General features: G+C 42.8%; 1 protein-coding gene across 1 annotated transcript in view; it reads left to right on the top strand.

The window, feature by feature from the left end:
- ZFP2 (ZFP2 zinc finger protein) overlaps positions 1-19,115 on the top strand; it is a 52,373-nt gene that overhangs the window by 12,262 nt on the left and 20,996 nt on the right. Inside the window, 1 exon segment of the mRNA XM_070045293.1 lies at positions 8,441-9,937. Within this exon segment, the coding sequence (XP_069901394.1) occupies positions 8,517-9,937 (1,421 nt within the window). The 5' untranslated portion in view covers positions 8,441-8,516.

Below are 19,115 nucleotides of genomic sequence, written 5' to 3'. Positions count from 1 at the left end.
GTGAATCTTCTTGGCCATTACCTATATCCATAGCTTCCTTTCCATTATTCATTTAAACATTTGTCAGCTTTTTAAAAGGAGACTAACGTTTCTCTTCCTGTGAATTATATAGGTGTTTTATACAGTCTTCATTTAAAAACAAATGACGAGTGAGTTTAGCCCTGTTCTTTTTACTAGTAACCTTACATTTTATGTATTTCCTTTCTCATTCCTAAATTTTTAATCTGAATCTACTACTTATTTAATCCCATTCTCCTCTAGGCATTTAATGCTTCATAATCTTTGTTATCTGCCTACTAATCCCCCTCACAACTGAAATTTCTTTATTAGATGTTATCATGACTTTTCTCTGAAAAAATGCATTTTATACCTTTATCTTTTCTACTCATGTGAGTGTTGATCACTTCTTTTCATACACTGTTTAAAGAGTTAGGCAGATACTTTTTGATGTCTGGATAGTGTATGGCTATCTAAGTACAGAGCAATAAAAGAAATCAGTAAAAAAACATTGATAGGAAAAAAATCATCTTGTGACCATCGCTGCTTGTTTCCATTAAGCTTTCTAAAGAACAGGATTCTGGAAGAGTCACTGTGTCAAAGGATATATACATTTTTCTGGCTCTTGCTACATATTGTATTTGGATATTATCTTATGCTTTTCATGCTAATTTTTTGGTATAGAATGATTGCTTAAGGTAGCTTTAATTAACTTTATTACAGATTTCTGTGGATTCAATTACTATTGCTATTTGTATTCTTACATAAATAACAAACAAATGTTTTTTGAGCACTGGGCCCTGTTCCTAACATTGGGTGTAGAGCAATGAGCAAAACAGGCAGAGTTTCCACGGGGAGTTTATAGTCTAGTCGGGGAAACAATAAATTAATCAAGAAAGAAGGCAGGGAAGGAGAAGGGAGAAGAAAGGAAGGAAGAAGGGAGGGACTGACTATTCATAGAGTCAGGTGCTGCGTAGAAAAACAAAGCATCGTAAGGGAAGTAATCAGTTAACAGGAGTGCTGTTTTATAGGGGTGATCAGGGAAGGCCTCTTCTTTAAGGTGACTACTGAACAGATACTCAAAGTGATGGTCATGTGGGAGCAGATTCTGGACACAGGGAGCAGCAGGTGCAAAGACCTTGTGGTAAATTGCATGGCATTGTTTGAAGGGAAAATATGAGATGTGAAGATTTCTTTAAACTTTGTCTTTCAGTCCTTCTGTGAAAAAATTTATTTCTACTATCATATTTTTTATTTCTACGAGCCTTCTCTTCTCTAAGTGCTCCTTCTTTTTTAATAGCAATCTTTTAAAATGCATGTATTAAATTCTCTTGTCTGTATGAGGATATATAAATTATATTTTTGGTAGGGGTTTTTTGTTTTTGTTTTGGTTTTCTTTTGCAGCATTTTGCTCCCTAGATTATTTTAGTGCATTTATTTATGACTTTGTCATTCTTTCACTGTCATGTTGGTGGGTTTTCTAGAAGCATCAAAGGCAAACAAAGGTATTGCTCATACTGGATTTTCCTCTCCCAGTTTTTTACCCACCTTCCAACTTCTCTATTGGGCTGAATCCTAAAGATTTATCACTTGCATATGATTACATTTCACACTGTATTTCTCTTGTCTCTTTGAATATCTATCTAGCCACTAGTATGTAGGCTCACTGAATTGTCATGATTGAGCTTACTTTTATTTATATGCCCTGCCTAGCATGTTGTCTGTGAGAGTAGGTATTTAATATCTTTGTTGAGTGAATATTAGATGACATCAAGTAGAATTTTTAGTAATCAGGTAAAACTATAGCTTTGAAAATTATATTTATTACACTCATATCAATGAATATTTTAATTATCAGGAAGAGCGAATAAGAAGGGCAAAGCAGCAAGGATGGAATCTTGAGGAATAACATTTGACTGGGGGCCAAAGATGCTCTAGCAAAAGTGACAGAAAAAGTGGTCAGAGGGAGAGGAGAGAGTTATGGAGAGCTGGGCCAAGGGAAGAGAGAAAAACAGAGAAGAGTGCAACAGTGCCAAGTAAGAAATGAGAAACGCTATTGGTCTTAGTGTAGAGGAAGTGGCCTGTAACCCAGGGAGGAGCACTCTGGTGCTGCAGGACATGTGCCTGGGGAGAAGAGTGAAGAAGTAAACGAGGACTTTTATGGGGAATTCCCTGGCGAATTCCTTTTATGGGGAATTCCTTTTATGGGGAATTCTAGTGGTTAGGACTCTGCACTCTCACTGCCAAGGGCCTAGGTTCAATCCCTGGTCAGGGAACTAAGATCCCACAAGCCGTATGGCAAGTCCCACCACCACCACCCCGCCCCCCACCTCCCCTAAAAGGAGAGACTTTTAAGTACAGACTATCCTTTCAACAAAGTTAACTTTGAAGGAAAAGGAAGAAAGGGCAGGACCTGAAAGAAGTCAGATGTAGAATGCCTCCGATTTGTTTTTTACTGAGATAGAGACTTGAATGTATTTACAAGAGTAGAGAGGTACCTGTTGGAGAGAAGGAAATAAAGACACAGAAAAGTGGAGGAAGAGAACGGAGCTCAGAAAACATGATGTGCAAATTCCAGATCTTGTTCTTTCTAGATTTTCTTTGATGTTACTGCCAGTTAGTCTCATTATGCTGTCCAAAACCAAGAGGGGAAAGCGGCAACCAAGTGCTGTGCTCAGCTCTTCCCCAGGTATCATCTGATTTACCTCTCTGTGTGAGTAAATGTATATGTGTGTATACATGCACACACAAAGGGAGAGAATTTATGTGCTCTTACCGAGTCCCCATGTACCTTCATGCCACCTTCATAATGAGCCTCATTAATGGTTAGTACAGGCACATATCTTTGCTTTCAGTAGGAAAACTAATCTAAAAGGCTGTAATCAATGTAGGTGAATCCAAAAAGTTTGTTCATCCTTGCACAGGCTCTCAGCACTGGTGGTTCCTTCTGCCTGGGATGCTCTCCCTTTGATAGTCCTGTGACACCCTCCTTGGCCCCTAAAGTCTTGTCTTCAATGTCACCTGTCAGTGAGGCCTTTCCTGAAGATTGTATCTAAAATTACAAACTTTTCCTCTTACCCATCATGTTCCCTATTTCCATTTTATTGCTTTTATTTTTTCCATAAGGTATACCACTTAAATACTAAGTATTTTACTTATTTATTATGTTGATTACCCTTCTTCCTCTCACTAAAATATAAGTTCCTCCAGGGCACTTTTGTTCATTGCTGTATCCCTAGCACCTTGAACAGTGCCTCACTCAATAAATAGTTATTGAATGAATGATTTATCATGTTCAGAAGATCGATCTGGCTGCTTTGTGGAGAATGCACTGTAGGGTAGCAAGAGTGTTACGTAGGAAGTCCAGTCAGGTGAGTACTGAAATAGTCTGGTTGAATGGAAGGAGTAACTTAACTGTTAGGCTGGAAGAAATATAAAAGGAGAAAAGAAAGAAATCAGCTTGCTCTAGGAAGAGCAGGGCCTGCTGCCCAAGTCTCTCACCCAGGCCCCCGACCCCTGGTCAAATACTCTGCAGGCTCTTGGCCTCTACTGTGGCCAGTCCCAGCCATAAATACTGAAAGAGCTGTGCTTTCCCATACCCCTTGGTCCTGGGGACTCTTATGTCCTGATGAGTACCAAAGTTAATATAAATCCTAAAGTTAACTAGGCATTCTAAGACTATAAGGGAGTATGGGCCATCACTTGAAAGAACTGCTTAGGAATAAAGGAACGGAAGAGAGAGCTGTATATTGACATAAAATAATAATGATAACCTCTAACAATCATTGACCTCTTATTGTGGCCAAGCATAAAGCTGTGCATGTTACAGGTTCTTATTTAATGAAAGCAAAATGGCAAGGATTGGAAATGTCGTCCAATCCTGAAAGAGCTATGGTTTTGATATTTAGTGCTCAGTTCCAGGCTTCAATACTTCACTAATATGAGTAAAGCCACCTTAACAATTCTATGTTTTCCACAGAGACAGTTATGTAATCTGGGAAAAATGAAATTTCCTCCCCTCTCATTTGTCTACAAGTGGTCACACTTTTGGAACAATATTAAATAGTTGCAGTAATAGTAAGCATCCTTTCCTTGATTCTGTTTTTTATTTATTTTTATTTTTAAAAAATTTTTTTTATTTATTTATTTTTTTGCAGTACGCGGGCCTCTCACTGTTGTGGCCTCTCCCGTTGCAGAGCACAGGCTCCAGACGCGCAGGCTCAGCGGCCATGGCTCACGGGCCCAGCCGCTCCGCGGCATGTGGGATCTTCCCGGACCGGGGCATGAACCCACGTCCCCTGCATCAGCAGGCGGACTCTCACCCACTGCGCCACCAGGGAAGCCCTTGATTCTGTTTTTTAGTGTGCATTCTTCTAGTGTTTTCTTTTTATGCTTGGTACAATGCTAATATTTTTGTTTTTGAATCAGGATTGGATGTTGGATATTATCAAATACTTTGAAGCATCCATCAGGTTGATCATATGCCCCTTTTCCCATGACCTATTAATATATTACTAGATTCCTAATAGTGAGCATTCTGGAATTCCTGGATAAATCCTTTGTTCAAACATTTAAACATTTAAGTAACATTTCAGGAATGCTTTAGGAGTATTGCAATTTCTGAATCTTTCATATTTAAGAACATGTATTGTTTTTTTCCTATGCATGTATAGAGTACTGGCTATGTGGAATTCTTGAGTCACATCAGTTTTTCCTCAATCCTTTGTAGACATGACTCCACTGTCCTTCGCCATCCCATGTTCTTGGAGAGATCACTTAGGCCAGTTTTAAAAAAATTTGTAGGGCAGTCTATTTTTTTTCTTTTTCTTAAGCAACAAATCTTCAGAGGTAACTTTTTAAGTTAGGTCTCTAAATTCCATGAAGATATACTGAACCCTTACTATTAAGTTTTCTGCAGTATATGTTTCAACTTAAAATGATCAGTATTTTCCAAACTAGAAAATATTTTGTTGTTCTTCTCATTTGTTTTTTGAAATGTCATATATACAGAAGAATGTGTAAAATATGGGTACTACTTAGCAAAAACCTGCCTAGTCTTCTAAGCCCTTTATAAATATCAACTAATTATTGTTCACATATCAACACTAGATAGGTACCATTTAACAGATGAGGAAACTGGAGCACAGGACAGGTTAAGTAATCTGCCCAGGGTCACACAGCTAACAGTGATGGAGCCAGGCGGTCCGGCTCCAAAGTTGTTGTCTTAATTGTACTGCTTTTTTTATAGTTCATGATGATAAAAATGAATGAATAATAACAAAAGAAAACACCCAGGCACCAGAACCCAGATTCAGATTCAGAAACGGAACACTGCTAGTACCCTAGTAGCTTTATATGCACCTCCTCATTCCCATCCTCTTCCTCTACCCAAGACATAACCACTGTTCTCACTTCTGTGATAACTCCCTTCCCTTGCTTTTCTTTATAGTATTGCTATCCACAGATGAACAATATATTTAGTTATAGTCTGTTTTTAAACTTTATCTAAATGGACTCTTACTGTATTTATTTTTCTGTGACTTTGCTTAAATTATTCATTTATATTGATATGTGTGGCTCTAGTTTATTAATGTTTACTGTCTTAAGCAGTTCAGGCTGCTATAACATAATACCAAAGACCAGGTGACTGAATTTATCAGACATTTATTTCTCATAGTTCCAGACGCTGGAAGTCTGAGATCAGGGTGCTAGCATGGATGGGTTTTTGGTGAGGGCCCTCCTCCTGGTTCACAGGATAGAGCAAGTTCCCTCATGTGTGCCACTTCTTATCAGGGCACTAATCTTATCAGGGCTTTACCCTCATGACCCAAAGACTCCCACTTCTTAATATTGTCTCACTGGGGATTAGGCTTCAACATATGAATTTTGGGGAGAAGCAGACATGAAATCCGTAACATTCACTGTTTTCATTTCTCTTGTTATAAGTATTTGACAATTTAGTTATCCTTTCTCTTGTTGGTAGACATTTGGGTTGTTTCCAGTTTTTTGCTATTGTACACAATGCTACTTTAAAAATTATGAATCATGGTGAACCTTTACAATATAGATTTACCTAAGTGTATGGACCTACTAGTGGATTTGCTAAATCTTATAGTCTGTGTGCCTGTTCTGCATTCTAGGTAGTGCTAAACTGTTTTTCAAATACTTGAACAAAATTACACTCCTACCAGCAGTATGTGAAGTTCCCCATACTGCACATCTTTCTAAATTCTGAGGCTGTCAGTTTGAATTTTTGAATTTTGTTTCTCAGGTGGATGTGGTAATAGTATCTCACTGAGGCTTTACTCAACCTTCTCCTGGTTACTGTTGGATTGGCATCTTTGCTTATGTTTACTCCCTATTCAGGTTTCCTTTTCTTTTTCTTTTTTTAAAATAAATTTATTTATTTATTTTTATTTTTGGCTGCATTGGGTCTTCGTTGCTGTGCATGGGCTTTCTCTAGTTGCGGCGAGCAGGGGCTCCTCTTCGTTGCGGTGCGTGGGCTTCTCATTGTGGTGGCTTCTCGTTTCAGAGCACGGGCTCTAGGCGCACAGGCTTCAATAGTTGTGGCATGTGGGCTCAGTAGTTGTGGCTCACAGGCTCTAGAGTGCAGGCTCAGTAGTTGTGGTGCACGGGCTTAGTTGCTCCACAGCATGTGGGATCTTCCCAGACCAGGGCTCAAACCCATGTGCCCTGTGTTGGCAGGCGGATTCTTAACCACTGCGCCACCAGGGAAGTCCCCAGGTTTCCTTTTCTTAAGTGTCTATTCAAGTCTTCTGTCCATTTTTCTAGTGGGCTTAGTGTTAAACAGATATTGTTTTCCAAGTCTAAGTTCTAGAGCTCTTTTTGGGTCATGTGTTGCAAATCCCTTCTCCCAGTATATAACTTTTTTTTTTTTTTTACATCTTTTTGTTTTTTTCACATCTTTTGATGACTGGAAGCATTTATTCTTCCAATGTTTATTCTCCCATTTGGTTTTAATGCTTTCTCCCCAACCCCTTGTTCTCCTGCTTTTATTATTTTAAAATTTTCTTGAACCTCTACCTAGTTTGCAAATTTGATATTTTCTGTGTGTCATTCATCTTTGAATAGTTTTGTCTGTCTGGACATTGTATTTGTCTAACAATGTGAATAGATGTCCCATGTCCTTTATGTTGTTTACTGGGTAGCACTTGGAATGATCTCAAAGAACTTCAGTTGGATAGCTGGATATGATAGAGTGAAGTGGGGCAGGAGGGGTTATTTGGTGGTGTGTGTGTTTTACAGGTGGAGCCTGCTTGGCTTTCCACTTTTTCTGTTTTATGTAACCAGGTCAGATTGGAAGGAGGAAGTCCAGTTCATGTGTATCTTTTGCTTCATAGTAAACCTCCTGCCCACAGACCTTTGGTCTGTTGATTCAGTGTTGATCATTTTGATCAAGCTGACAAGGTGATTCTTGGATTGTAGTCCCTGTCCTCTGCCTCTCTGCCTCCAGGATGTTTTGTCTGGGATAAGAAATGGGATCTGAGAAAATAAAGTCTGAGTGGCTACAAGGCCTTTCCTCCAGCCCATCTCAAACAGTTCAACAGATTCTCCCCTACCTGCCTCTGCCACTAGTTCATATCTGTAAGGAATGGATATTTAGGAAAGGGTAGGGCCCTTTAGGACTCTCTTACCTAAAGAGAGTGAGAAAATCACATGCTCCTTGTGGAGCAGAGGAGCTTTTAGATTTTGCCATCCTCCCTTGAGAGTTTAAGTTTCAAGTATGTTCTGGTATTTTATGTTCCAGACAAGTATGTTCCCTAAGCATAGTTTATATACATTAATTTACTTAATCCTTATCAGATTATTTTATCCTCATTTTATATCTCTGAAAACTCAGACTCAGAGAAACAACTACTTAAGATGATAAGTGATTAACAGCCAGTGTTTAAACCCACGTTTGTCTGACTCTAGGGTAAACAATCTTTTCAGTGTGTTACACTGTGATATTTTATGAAGATTTAGTATCAGAATTATAGGCAGCCTTCGGGAGGGAAGAAACTGCTGGTAGGAGTACCAGATAAATGTTCCAGGGCTTTGTGATCTGCCTCTCCCAATCCCAGCTCATCTGTATATCTTCCCTTAGTTCGATCTTCATTATTTAGTCTTGTCCAGTGGTCAGTGATTTCAGTATCTGCATAGGCTCCTATGCAGATACTGCATATGCAGCCTCCTGCATACTCCTATGCAGCCTCCTGCATAGGCTCACTCTTTCCTCTGCTTACCCTGCTTCTAGTTTCCCTGTTATTTATGGATGGCTCACTGTTTTTCCCTCCCTTCCAATTCTCTTCCTAATTATAGGGACATCTTTGAAAGCTCTCAGATGTGCCCTATAGTTATTCTCAGTTTCATTCTCTTCTTCCTGCCTTATACAGTTTTCAGCACAGAAACCAATATATATTTGAATTTTTATTTTTTTCAGACTGGGAGATAAGACTTGAAACCAAAGAGTCAACTACAAAGCCCTAATTACTGAAGATTTATCTTATGGGGTAATAATGGAAAGAGAAGGTCTCTGGCATTCTTCTTTAGGGGAAACCTGGGAACCTGATAATTGGTTAGAGGGGCAACAGAAAAACCAGGATAGACATCTGGGCCAAGTGCACATTACCCATAAGGAAACCCTCACTGTGAGAAGGACATGTGGAGGTAATGAATTTGAAAGATGTTTCAGTCAGGGTTCAATCATTGATACACAACAAACTATTCCTGTGGGGAAAAGTCCTCACAGTTGGAATTCACATGGAAAAGACACTAAACAAAATGCTGAATTAGTTAAAACTCAAAGAATGTTTGCAGGAAAGAAAATCTATGGATGTAATGAGTGTGGGAAAACCTTCAGCCAGAGTTCATCCCTCCTTAAGCACCAGAGGACTCATACAGGGGAGAAACCCTATAACTGTAATGTATGTGGGAAGCACTTCATTGAACGCTCCTCGCTTACCGTACATCAAAGAATTCATACTGGAGAGAAACCTTACAAATGTAACGAATGTGGGAAAACCTTCAGTCAGAGCATGAATCTTACTGTTCATCAAAGAACTCATACTGGAGAGAAACCATATCAATGTAAAGAGTGTGGAAAAGCTTTCCGCAAGAATTCATCCCTTATTCAGCATGAAAGGATTCATACTGGAGAGAAACCGTACAAATGTAATGAATGTGGTAAAGCTTTTACCCAAAGTATGAATCTCACAGTGCATCAAAGAACTCATACAGGAGAAAAACCCTATGAATGTAATGAATGTGGAAAAGCCTTCAGTCAAAGTATGCATCTTACTGTACATCAGAGAAGCCATACTGGAGAAAAACCCTATGAGTGTAGTGAATGTGGAAAAGCCTTTAGTAAGAGCTCAGCTCTTACCCTGCATCAGCGAAATCATACTGGAGAAAAACCCTACAAATGTAACAAATGTGGGAAATCCTTTAGCCAAAGTACATACCTTATAGAGCATCAGAGACTTCATTCTGGAGTAAAACCTTTTGAATGTAATCAGTGTGGGAAAGCTTTCAGTAAGAATTCATCTCTTACTCAGCATCGGAGAATTCATACTGGAGAGAAACCTTATGAGTGTATGATATGTGGGAAACATTTCACTGGGCGATCATCCCTTACTGTACATCAGGTTACTCATACTGGAGAGAAGCCTTATGAATGCAGTGAATGTGGAAAGGCCTTCAGCCAGAGTGCATACCTTATTGAGCATCAAAGAATTCATACTGGTGAGAAGCCCTATGAATGCAATCAGTGTGGAAAAGCCTTCATTAAGAATTCATCCCTTATAGTGCATCAGAGAACTCATACAGGAGAGAAACCCTATCAGTGTAATGAATGTGGAAAAGCCTTCAGTCGGAGTACAAATCTTACACGGCATCAGAGAACTCATACGTGAGGGAAGCTTCCATGGGATCCTTCACCGTGATGAACTCTTCAGTGATAATCAGATCAGTCATGTGATGTAGAAACCTAATAAACGTAACGATTGTAGTAATCTTTTAGTTGAAGTATAATATACCATATCAGAAAATACAGAGCACTGCAGAGAAACCATATAAAAGTGGAGAAATCTTGATTCAGAAAGTAAAACTTTATACCAGAAGGTTTAAGTAGCTAATGTTCTAAGCAATGAAGATTCATGCTGAAGATAAGTTCTATTGTATTATACTGCAGATTCTCCTTTGGACATCAGAGACTTCACACTGGAGAGGAAATGTGAGAGTGCTTAACTGGATAGCCCAAAGACCTGGTATGTAGTCCTGATCTGCCACTAACTTGGACAAGTCACCTACTTTCACCAGGTCCCAGTGTCCTTATTTGGTAAATGAGGGATTTTAGATTTAGAAGGCTCCAAGATCCCTATAAGATCTAAAATGCTACAAACATAAATATGCTTGATTTTTCACCATGTTATATATGTTATCTAGATGCTCCTATTCCATAATCCGGTTTTCCTGAATGTTTTGAGTCAAAATTCTCTACCTCTGCCAACTTCTATTATCCCTCCATGTCCTTCCCCCTCTCCCTGTTATTTTCTCCTCTGAAATATTGGCTGCTTGCTACCAGATGGTAGAATAATTGTGCAAATCTTAATGCAATAGCATGCTGTTTTAAGTTCTCAATTAACAGTCATTAAACTATTGTTAAATAAGCTAATTACTTAGAAAACAATATAACAAATATAGTCTTTGAGTACACAGGATTCAAATACATCTTTGTGTTGTACTCTATCAAAGTGGAAAGCAGAAGAGGCTGAACACTAACAGACATGAAAATTTGACATATTAACAAAATCTTTGCTACTCACAACATATTCAAAACAATCATAGAGAAAGATTTTATAGATCTATAGTTATGAGAATAGTTAAGGCAATTTATTTTATACACATTTAATAAGTGCTAAATAGGTGATAAATATGATTAGGAAATCAAACTGCATAAGATTGTTTTGTTTTCCAAGGGCTGAACCGAGAAACTGGCAGTGGGATGGGAGAGGAAGGGAAGAATTCAAGCAATAATAAGGCAGAATCTAGGTAATGTAATCAATTAAATGTGAGCACTTGAATTTATTTGGGTGGATGGGTGCCATAATTAACATAGAACGTTGACTGACTTTGTGGGGCAATGATGAGTTTGGTCTGGGGGTATTTTATGAGTCTGTGGGTATCCAAGTGAAGATTCCTGATAGGCAGTAGAATAAGTAGAAGGGGCAGTGATAAAGGGTTTTCTGGGAGTACTGTCTTTGAATGCAGTAAGTGGAAGGCGTCATCAGTAGAAGCTGAGGGGAAACAACAGGCAAAAGAAAAATGAAAAACAAAAATCAGGAGAAGGTGGTGGCATAGAAAAAAGAATTTTAGCATAGGGATAGGAATATTTCATATTTTCAAATGCCACAGAGGATTAAAGTAAGATAAAAATAGAAAATGGCCTTTGGTTTTGGTTATTGATAACCTCTGTAAATTTCAGTGGGTTGAAGAGTGACTTAAAGGTTGAAAGGACTTAGTAGTTTGAGAAAGGAGAGATTTAGGAAGATAACTAGAGAGAGATTGTGGTTGAGAGAGGGTGTATATATCAGAAGAGCTTTTGGCTACAAATAATAGAAAGCCCAGATAACAATGGCTTACAAGCAAATAGGGATTTGTTTTTCTCCCATAACAAATCTGGAGGTGGTTGGCATTGGTTCACACAAAATAATTCAATGCTTTGAGTTTCATGACTTTTTCATCATGTCACATGACAGCTCCTATAGCTTCAGGTAAAATATCTGCATTCAGAGCAGGAAGAAAGGGGGTGTGTAGCACCAGCAACATCTCTGCCTTTTATCAGAAAAGGTTTTCCCAGAAGCCCCTCAGCAGACTTCTGCCTAAACCTCACTGACCACAGCTGTGTTGCATGGAGGCTAGGAGCAAAGGAGGCTGAAAAAAATAAGTACTTAGCTCTTCCAGCCTCTATAGAGGAGGTAGGCAAGGAAAAGGGGGGATTGAGAAAGGTGTTGATTTAGCCAACGAATAATCTGCCAAGAGCATTTGTATGATTTAAGGTAGAAGAACTGAGCATGTTTATCACTGCATGGGAGAGTCTGAAGGTGCAGAAAGGAGGGGATGTGCAGCTCAAAGTGGGAAAATAAGATTTGGGGCACAGGTGGAGGCTGCAGGGATCTTTTTTCAACAGGAGGAAGGAAACTTTCCACTGGGAGAGGTGGGAATCAAGAAACGATGGGTACAGAAGATATCTGTGGGTGGCAATGGAGGAGGTTCCCCATGGACTCTGAGTGTTTGGAATTTGAGCAGTTTGGTTTCTTTGGGCTACAGGACCTCTATGGGTTTAGAAAAGGCAAGGACTAAGGAGGAATGAAACACTGAATTAATTGTAACCTCAGAAACTTAAGATTTTAAATAATGTCTCTCCCTTGCATCCAGCTTCTTCCTTTCTCTTCATGTATATTCTTGTTCCCCACCTGATCTCGAGACAGAAATGGAGGGGAAGAAGGAGGCAGAGAGATGGGTAGAAAACAGATGGAAGATTATAAAGACAGTAGCAAAATTAAAGGCTCAAAAGAAGGCAGAAGACAAGGGGGATAGGAAGAATAAAATGTATTGAAGCCTAAGATGGATGCAATAACCCCAAACTGGTAAAATATTAACACTTAGAGGGAGCAGCAGGAGAAATGGGTCAGATAAATGGGTCAGTAGAAGGTTTCACTACTTTTTCAGGAGTTTTGGAAGCTTTGGGCCCTTGTATGTCAGTGCTCAGCCATTCTGGGCAACAAGTCAGGAGGAAACTTCTGCACCTTTCCTCTATCAGCAGGAGCAGGACTCCTGGTCCCACTTACTAGACATGAGACCTTGGGCAAGGCACTTAATATATCACTGTCTCAGTTTTCTTATTTGTTAACAGTGCAAACCTCATAGCTTTGGATTACATTCAATACTAATGTAAAGTGCTTATGAAAGTGCCCAACACATATTTAGTGCTCAATAAATATTTTATTATTATTATCCTTATATATCTGAAAACAGAACAATATCCAAACTCCTTAGCATGGCATCCACAACCCTTAATTATCTTAGGCTCTCAAAGCAAATGCCTTGTAGGAAGGTGATATAATTGTAGGAGGCTCTCTCTTCCCCCCACCCCACCCCCACTGGTGTAACAGCCTCCTAACTGGTTTCCCTGTATTCCCTCTAGCCGCACCACAGCCTGTTCGCCCCACAGCGGACCAGTGATTCTGTCAAAATGTGTTCAGCCAAGCCACTCTTTTGCTCAAACCCCTTCAGTGGTTTTCTGTCACAAGAGAATACATGCAAACTTTTTACGATGTCCTTCAAGCCCTCTAATTACCCTTCCAACCTCCTCTCCCACTCTCCCTTGTTCACTATGCCCTCTCCTGTCACACTGGCCTTGCTAAACCACAGGCTCACCAAGCACACTTCTATCTCTGGTCAGCATTTCTGTTCTCTTCCCAGATATGCACATGGTTTCCTTCCTCACTACATTCAAATCTCTGCTCAAATGTTACCTCCTCAAAGAGAACTTCTCAAAACGCTGCTGAAAATAATTCCCACCTCCCCACCCCCGTCACACTCTAAACCGTAACACAGCCTCAGTGTGTCATCACTACCTCATCAATACTTTCTGTTTATTGAGTACCCCCTCTAGTAGAATTCCACCTGCATAAGTTCAGGGTTTCACTATTTCTCCAGCCCCTAGAACAATGCCTGACACATAAATGCTCCAAAATTGTCTATAGAATGAAATCTTAAGTAAAAGCCAAAACAGAATGCCATAGTGTTACGTAAGTAAAGTCACTGACACTGCTCAGAGGTCCATTCTTGGCTTTTTTTCCGCCACCGACAAAGTTAAAACTTTCTCATCTTTCCTTCCCGAGCTCCGTGAAAATTCAAAGGCAACTAAGTATCTCCAGTCGGATCTTTCTATATTTTACCTCATCCTTGCCCGCCTCCGCAAAATACTGTCCACAAAAATAAATACCACCCAGTTGTACAAGACAGACTCCTTGGCATCCAGCTCCTTCCTCCTGATAAGTCGTGGAGAACCAAGTTTATTCTACCTGTCGACGTTTCTCGCGCCGTGCCCTTGGTCCCGTGGCCACCACTCTAGTCCCAGCCACTATCCGCTGGGTCCTGAACTGCCGCAGCAGCCTCCTCACTGGTCCGCAGGCCTTCTGCCCGCATCTCCGTCCTCCCGGTCCCCGGGCCCCACTCATCGCCCGAACCACGCCCCAGCACGAACGCCAGACCACACTGTTAGCTTTTTTGCATCCCCGTGGCCGAGGCACAGTCCCGCTGCCTTCTCAAGTCATCTCCGCGCGGTCCTCCCTCAGGAACGCCCCTTTTCGACTTGTCGCCTGCTTCTGAGTCCTTGGGGGCCGTCCTGGATCAGCTCTACTCACCGGATCAGGTGCCACTTCCTCGGACTGACCTTCCTCATCCCTTTGTTAACTTTTCGTTGGTCTCTGCCTTCCCTAGTCTGACCCAAACGGAACCAAATCCTCACGTGCGGGTTAGCGCGCGGGTGGTTACCTGCCTACGGAACCGTGACGCCTCCGCCGAGGTCCCTGGGAAATGTAGTTTCTTCAAGGAAACCCCCTTGGCCTGGGTGGGGTGGGGGGTGGGGGTGCTGAGCGGCGGGGCCCTAATCTGCTCAGGCGCGCAGTAACAGTTTCTCCGCCCGGCGCTGGTGCGGGCGCTTGCCGCCGATTCGCCCTCTGGGAAGTGGAGTCTGCGAAGCAGAAGCGCTGCAGCTCTCTGACTTGAGGGAATCCGGCTCGGCGGGTCTCCCGGCAACGCGCAAGCGCAGTTCGGAATCGGACTGCAGACTCCACTTCATTGTGTTCTGCCTGCGATGTGGCGGTGGCGGTCTCTCGCCGCGGGCAGAGGCTCCTCGAAGGGCAACCCAGTGGTGACTAGACACGGTGGCCGAAGCCGCATCGGGAGAGCGGGAGCAGCCTTGGGGTGGTGGAGCCCGGTGGGAAGGGCGGATGAAAACCGAGTAGGTCTGGGTCGTGGTCCGTTCTGAAGGACGGTAATCTGATGCCCCAAACTTCCCGGGACGTATGGCTAAGGTTTGATTCCAAAGACAAAAAGGCCAGGTGTGAGCTCTCGGGTTTAGGGTCCGAATCTGCGGGTGCATGTGGAAAAGGATGCGGTCAGGGCCTCTGGCGTGTGTTTTGGAAACGACTCCGGGAAGCCCATTTACGCTCTGTGGTAGATGCTCCCGGTGTGGTCCGGATCACAGTATCCGGAACTCGCTGAGGCCGGGTCAGCAGCTGCGCAGCCCCTGAAGCAGCTTCCCAGGGGACCTGGCAGAGGGCGGGAGGGTGGGTTGTACGATTAACATTCGTGGCGCCCAACGCCCACTCCCACCCCCACCCCGCACAAATACATAGCTTCTCTCCCACCTTTGACTCCAGGTCTCCCAAACTGGGCGCCAGAGGAGGAGAGGCTTGAGGCCAGAGAACGGCATGGCCTTGAGAGACGTCTCGACAATGAAAATCCAGCCTTCTTAGCTTCTTTTCTAGGAGAAAGAAGACGACCCTCCTTCTCTACTTCTTTCACTCCCCGCCCAAGGATTAGGCAGCCGTCCAGGCAGGAGACACACTTTTCTTGAGATCTCTCAGCATAATTTAAGGGCAAAAGGCTGGAGAGTGTGTAGAAAGTGTGAAAACGGGCTGGAGGATGCTTTCTTCAAGAAAAGTCAAAGTATTTAAATACAGAAGGGAAGATATGGAGGATCTGACTCAGATTGCTAGGGGGAAAATTGGTGGGGGATGCTGGGAGTAGCTGCAAGGTGAGCTATTCCCTTTACAGGGGAGGCCATCAGAAAGACCCTCCAGGAGGAGAGAGGATTGGGAGCAAATAGGGACTAAGAATTCACTACCTGGAGTATTGGAGGATTCCCAGGGTGTGAATGCTCAAAGCCCCACTCTGGACTGCTGTGTGGTATCTTTTGACCCAGTCCTCTCCTCATAAACAGTAGAAGGTGTTACCAGCCTGAGGCTCATCAGAGAAGAAGGAATGGCAGTCAGGTGCCTGCCAACCGTGGTCCAGGTGAGTGAGGGATTGCTGTGGGCTTCCCCCTCTAAATTGCCTTAGGAGATTTGAATGTAGTAGTTGAGGAGGGTGGGCCTGTTTCTTTACCCTGACCAGGAGCTTTTCTCCCAGTCCAGTCTCACTCAGGAGCCTGACCCGCTCCTGCCCCCCCCCCCCATCTTGGGCACATCCTGGTGGGTGTCAGAGCTCAAGAACTTGCTAAAGCTCACCTAAGTGACACAACTGGAAGTGAAACCCAGGTTGGTCCAAAGTGGAAACCTGCACTCTTTCCACTAGCAAGTAAAATAAGAGTCTAAAGTGGTAAAGGCAGTACCTAACATAGGAGTGATAGAAGAGAGAAATTGGAATGCTTTCTTAGAAAGGTGGGATTTACTGGGCTTTAAAAAAAAATTATATTTGGCTTTTTACTTCAGAGGAATATTGGGTACAAATGAAATCATTCAAGCGGTATGTTTTCAATTTCAATAAATTACTGAAAAGCTTTGAGCAGTGCTAACTTCATTAGAATAAGGGTATGGACTCCACTTTGAAGGAGACAACGTTCATTTGAGTGTACAAATTCTGATGAATTTGGTAAATTTGTTCTAATTCATTCACACTTAAACCTGTCCAGGGCAGGAATCTGTGGCAGAAATCACTGGAAGGGCTGAGCAGCCGATTGAAAGTGCCATGTCAACCCAGTCCCAGCTCACTGGTTGCTCACCCTTCTCCTTGGTTTCTAGCTTGTCCTTTAGAACCCATCTCAGGCACCACTTTTGTTTTGAAACCTGTCTTCACGGTGCCAGTCCACTGTGATATTTCTCTTCCCTAGCCTTTTCCTCAAATTCATTGTTGGTGTCACACAATGATCTTGTGTTTACAGGCTGCCATAATTTTGGTTGCCATTCAGCAGACCTGTATTAGGGATGTAAAATGTGCCAGGTATTAGATCTATGCCCATGAAAGAAGGGTGAACAATGTTCCCTGACAGATTGATTCATGGGTTCAGTCCAACAAATGTTCCTTGGTTCAGCCTACTTTGTGCAAGGCTCTGGGTGCAGGTAACAGAAACCTAATTCAGACTACCTTAAGCAAAAGCAGGTCTTTATTGGAAGGATACTGGGATATTGCCCAAAATCCAAAGGCCAAAATGCACCTGTACTTCAGCTAGGCAAGTGGGGTCTAGAATAATCTAAAAGTCCTTTCTCTTGGACCCTTGCCTTTCTTCTCTGGGCTTCTACTTAACTCTTCCTTCTCAGTTCACACCAGCTCTCTTGGCCTCTCAGCCAAGTGTTTCCACAGAAGGTACTAGCTGTGATCAGAGGGAACAAGGTCACATTGTCCAGAAGGACTGTTTCCATGGGAACCGTGTATGTGTGTTGGGTTCAGCTGAAGAAAAGCAGGAGTTGCTGAGTAATACATTTGTAACAGGTGCTGGGTACATGGGCCATGTTCTAGAAGACATGATGGGAAGACAAGGGAGATGTGGAAATGGTCCATAGCTTCTTGGAGTTAACAGTCTAGTGGGGGAAACCAAAAGTAAACCAAAACTCAGCAAGTGGGACAGTGCTTGGATGGCCCTGCACAGGTGATATGGGAGCAGTTGAGGAGGGGTGCTGAAGAGGTAATGCTGAAGCCAAGACCTGGGTAGGATTGGTCATAGGAGTGGGGGTACAGGCAGGGCTGTGCAGATTGATGGAGATGGGAGAAAATGTTTTGGGCAAGATGAACAGCCAGTGTGAAGTCCCAGTGCTGAGGAGGCCTGTCCTCTCCACAAGGTATTTTTCTTCAGGGGAACGAAGTCTGATAAAACTTGACCCCTAGGAAACCCTGAGGAAGTGCTTCCCTTGTTACAGAACACCATCCCCTTTCTGTGCTAACAGCCCTGCAGACGGTCACAGCATTTCCCAGAGAGTCATGTGAGGGAGTAGCCACCAGTCAACGGGGATGGGTTTGCCCTTACAGGAATCAGTGACCTTCAAGGATGTGGCCGTGCTTTTCACCCAGGATGAATGGGCGCAGCTGAGCCCTGCTCAAAGAGCCCTGTACAGGGATGTAATGCTGGAGAACTACAGCAACCTGGTGTCCCTGGGTAAGTGGGAGCCTCTGAAGTCTCATCTTCATATTTGGAGATTTCTTTGGGACCCGTAAACTGGTTCCATACAGAAGTTTGGGTTGGGAGTGAGCTGTTCTGAGGATGTTATCTCAGTGCCTATCCTTTGTGTCCTGGGCACAGGGCTCTTTGGAGTCTAAGTGCAGATGTCTCAAAGGTGACTAGAGGTCGAATCCTCCCTCCCTTCCAGCAGAGAGGAAGACGGGAACAGATTCTCTGTGTCAGGCCCAAACCATCTTTTCCTCCTTCTGGGAACTGTTGTGTACCCTGGGCCCCTATCAGGTCACCTTTTCCAGGAAGTTCTATGGACCATACCTAATCCTTGCAATGATTTTATCTCTGGTATGAACAGATATGGCCCATTTTTTTTTCCCCTCAAAAACAGGACTCTTAGGACCCAAGCCAGATATGTTTTCCCAGCTGGGAAAGGGGGAAGAATGGATGCCGGAGGACTCCCTGGGAGGCTTCTGTCTTGGTAAGCATGCTGCATGTGGGAGGCATTGGGAGGAACACAGCACGTGCGCCAGGCCTGTGGACTGAGAAACGAGCATCTTTTCCCTTCATGTTCACCTCAATACCTTGTTGCCATATTTGTCCCCACGTGCATGTGGCACTCCTTTCTTGTGGCAGTTTGTGCCTCCCTGGATCCTCCTCCCCATGATTTTTCTTCTCTCTCTATTTGGCATAGATGGACAGCTCCCCACTGTGCTTGTGTGTCCTGTTGTTCCCTTCAGCATCTGACCGTGCAGTCTCTGCTCACACTTCTCCAGTGAGGAGGAACAGCATAGGTTACACACAGCTGAGCAGCTTCTGGTCCTCAGGGCCAGTCACCATGTGCCTACTGAGGCAGCTCTTCTAGCTAAACATTGCACATTTCTTCAACCACCTTCATATTTGTTCATCCACGTGTACCTACATTCAGCATTTAATTATT

Source organism: Globicephala melas, chromosome 3 (assembly GCF_963455315.2).
Source record: "Globicephala melas chromosome 3, mGloMel1.2, whole genome shotgun sequence".
In the NCBI taxonomy this organism is placed as follows: domain Eukaryota; kingdom Metazoa; phylum Chordata; class Mammalia; order Artiodactyla; family Delphinidae; genus Globicephala; species Globicephala melas.
Note: the sequence above shows the minus strand (reverse complement) of the source record. Positions and strands in the feature narration are given on the sequence as shown.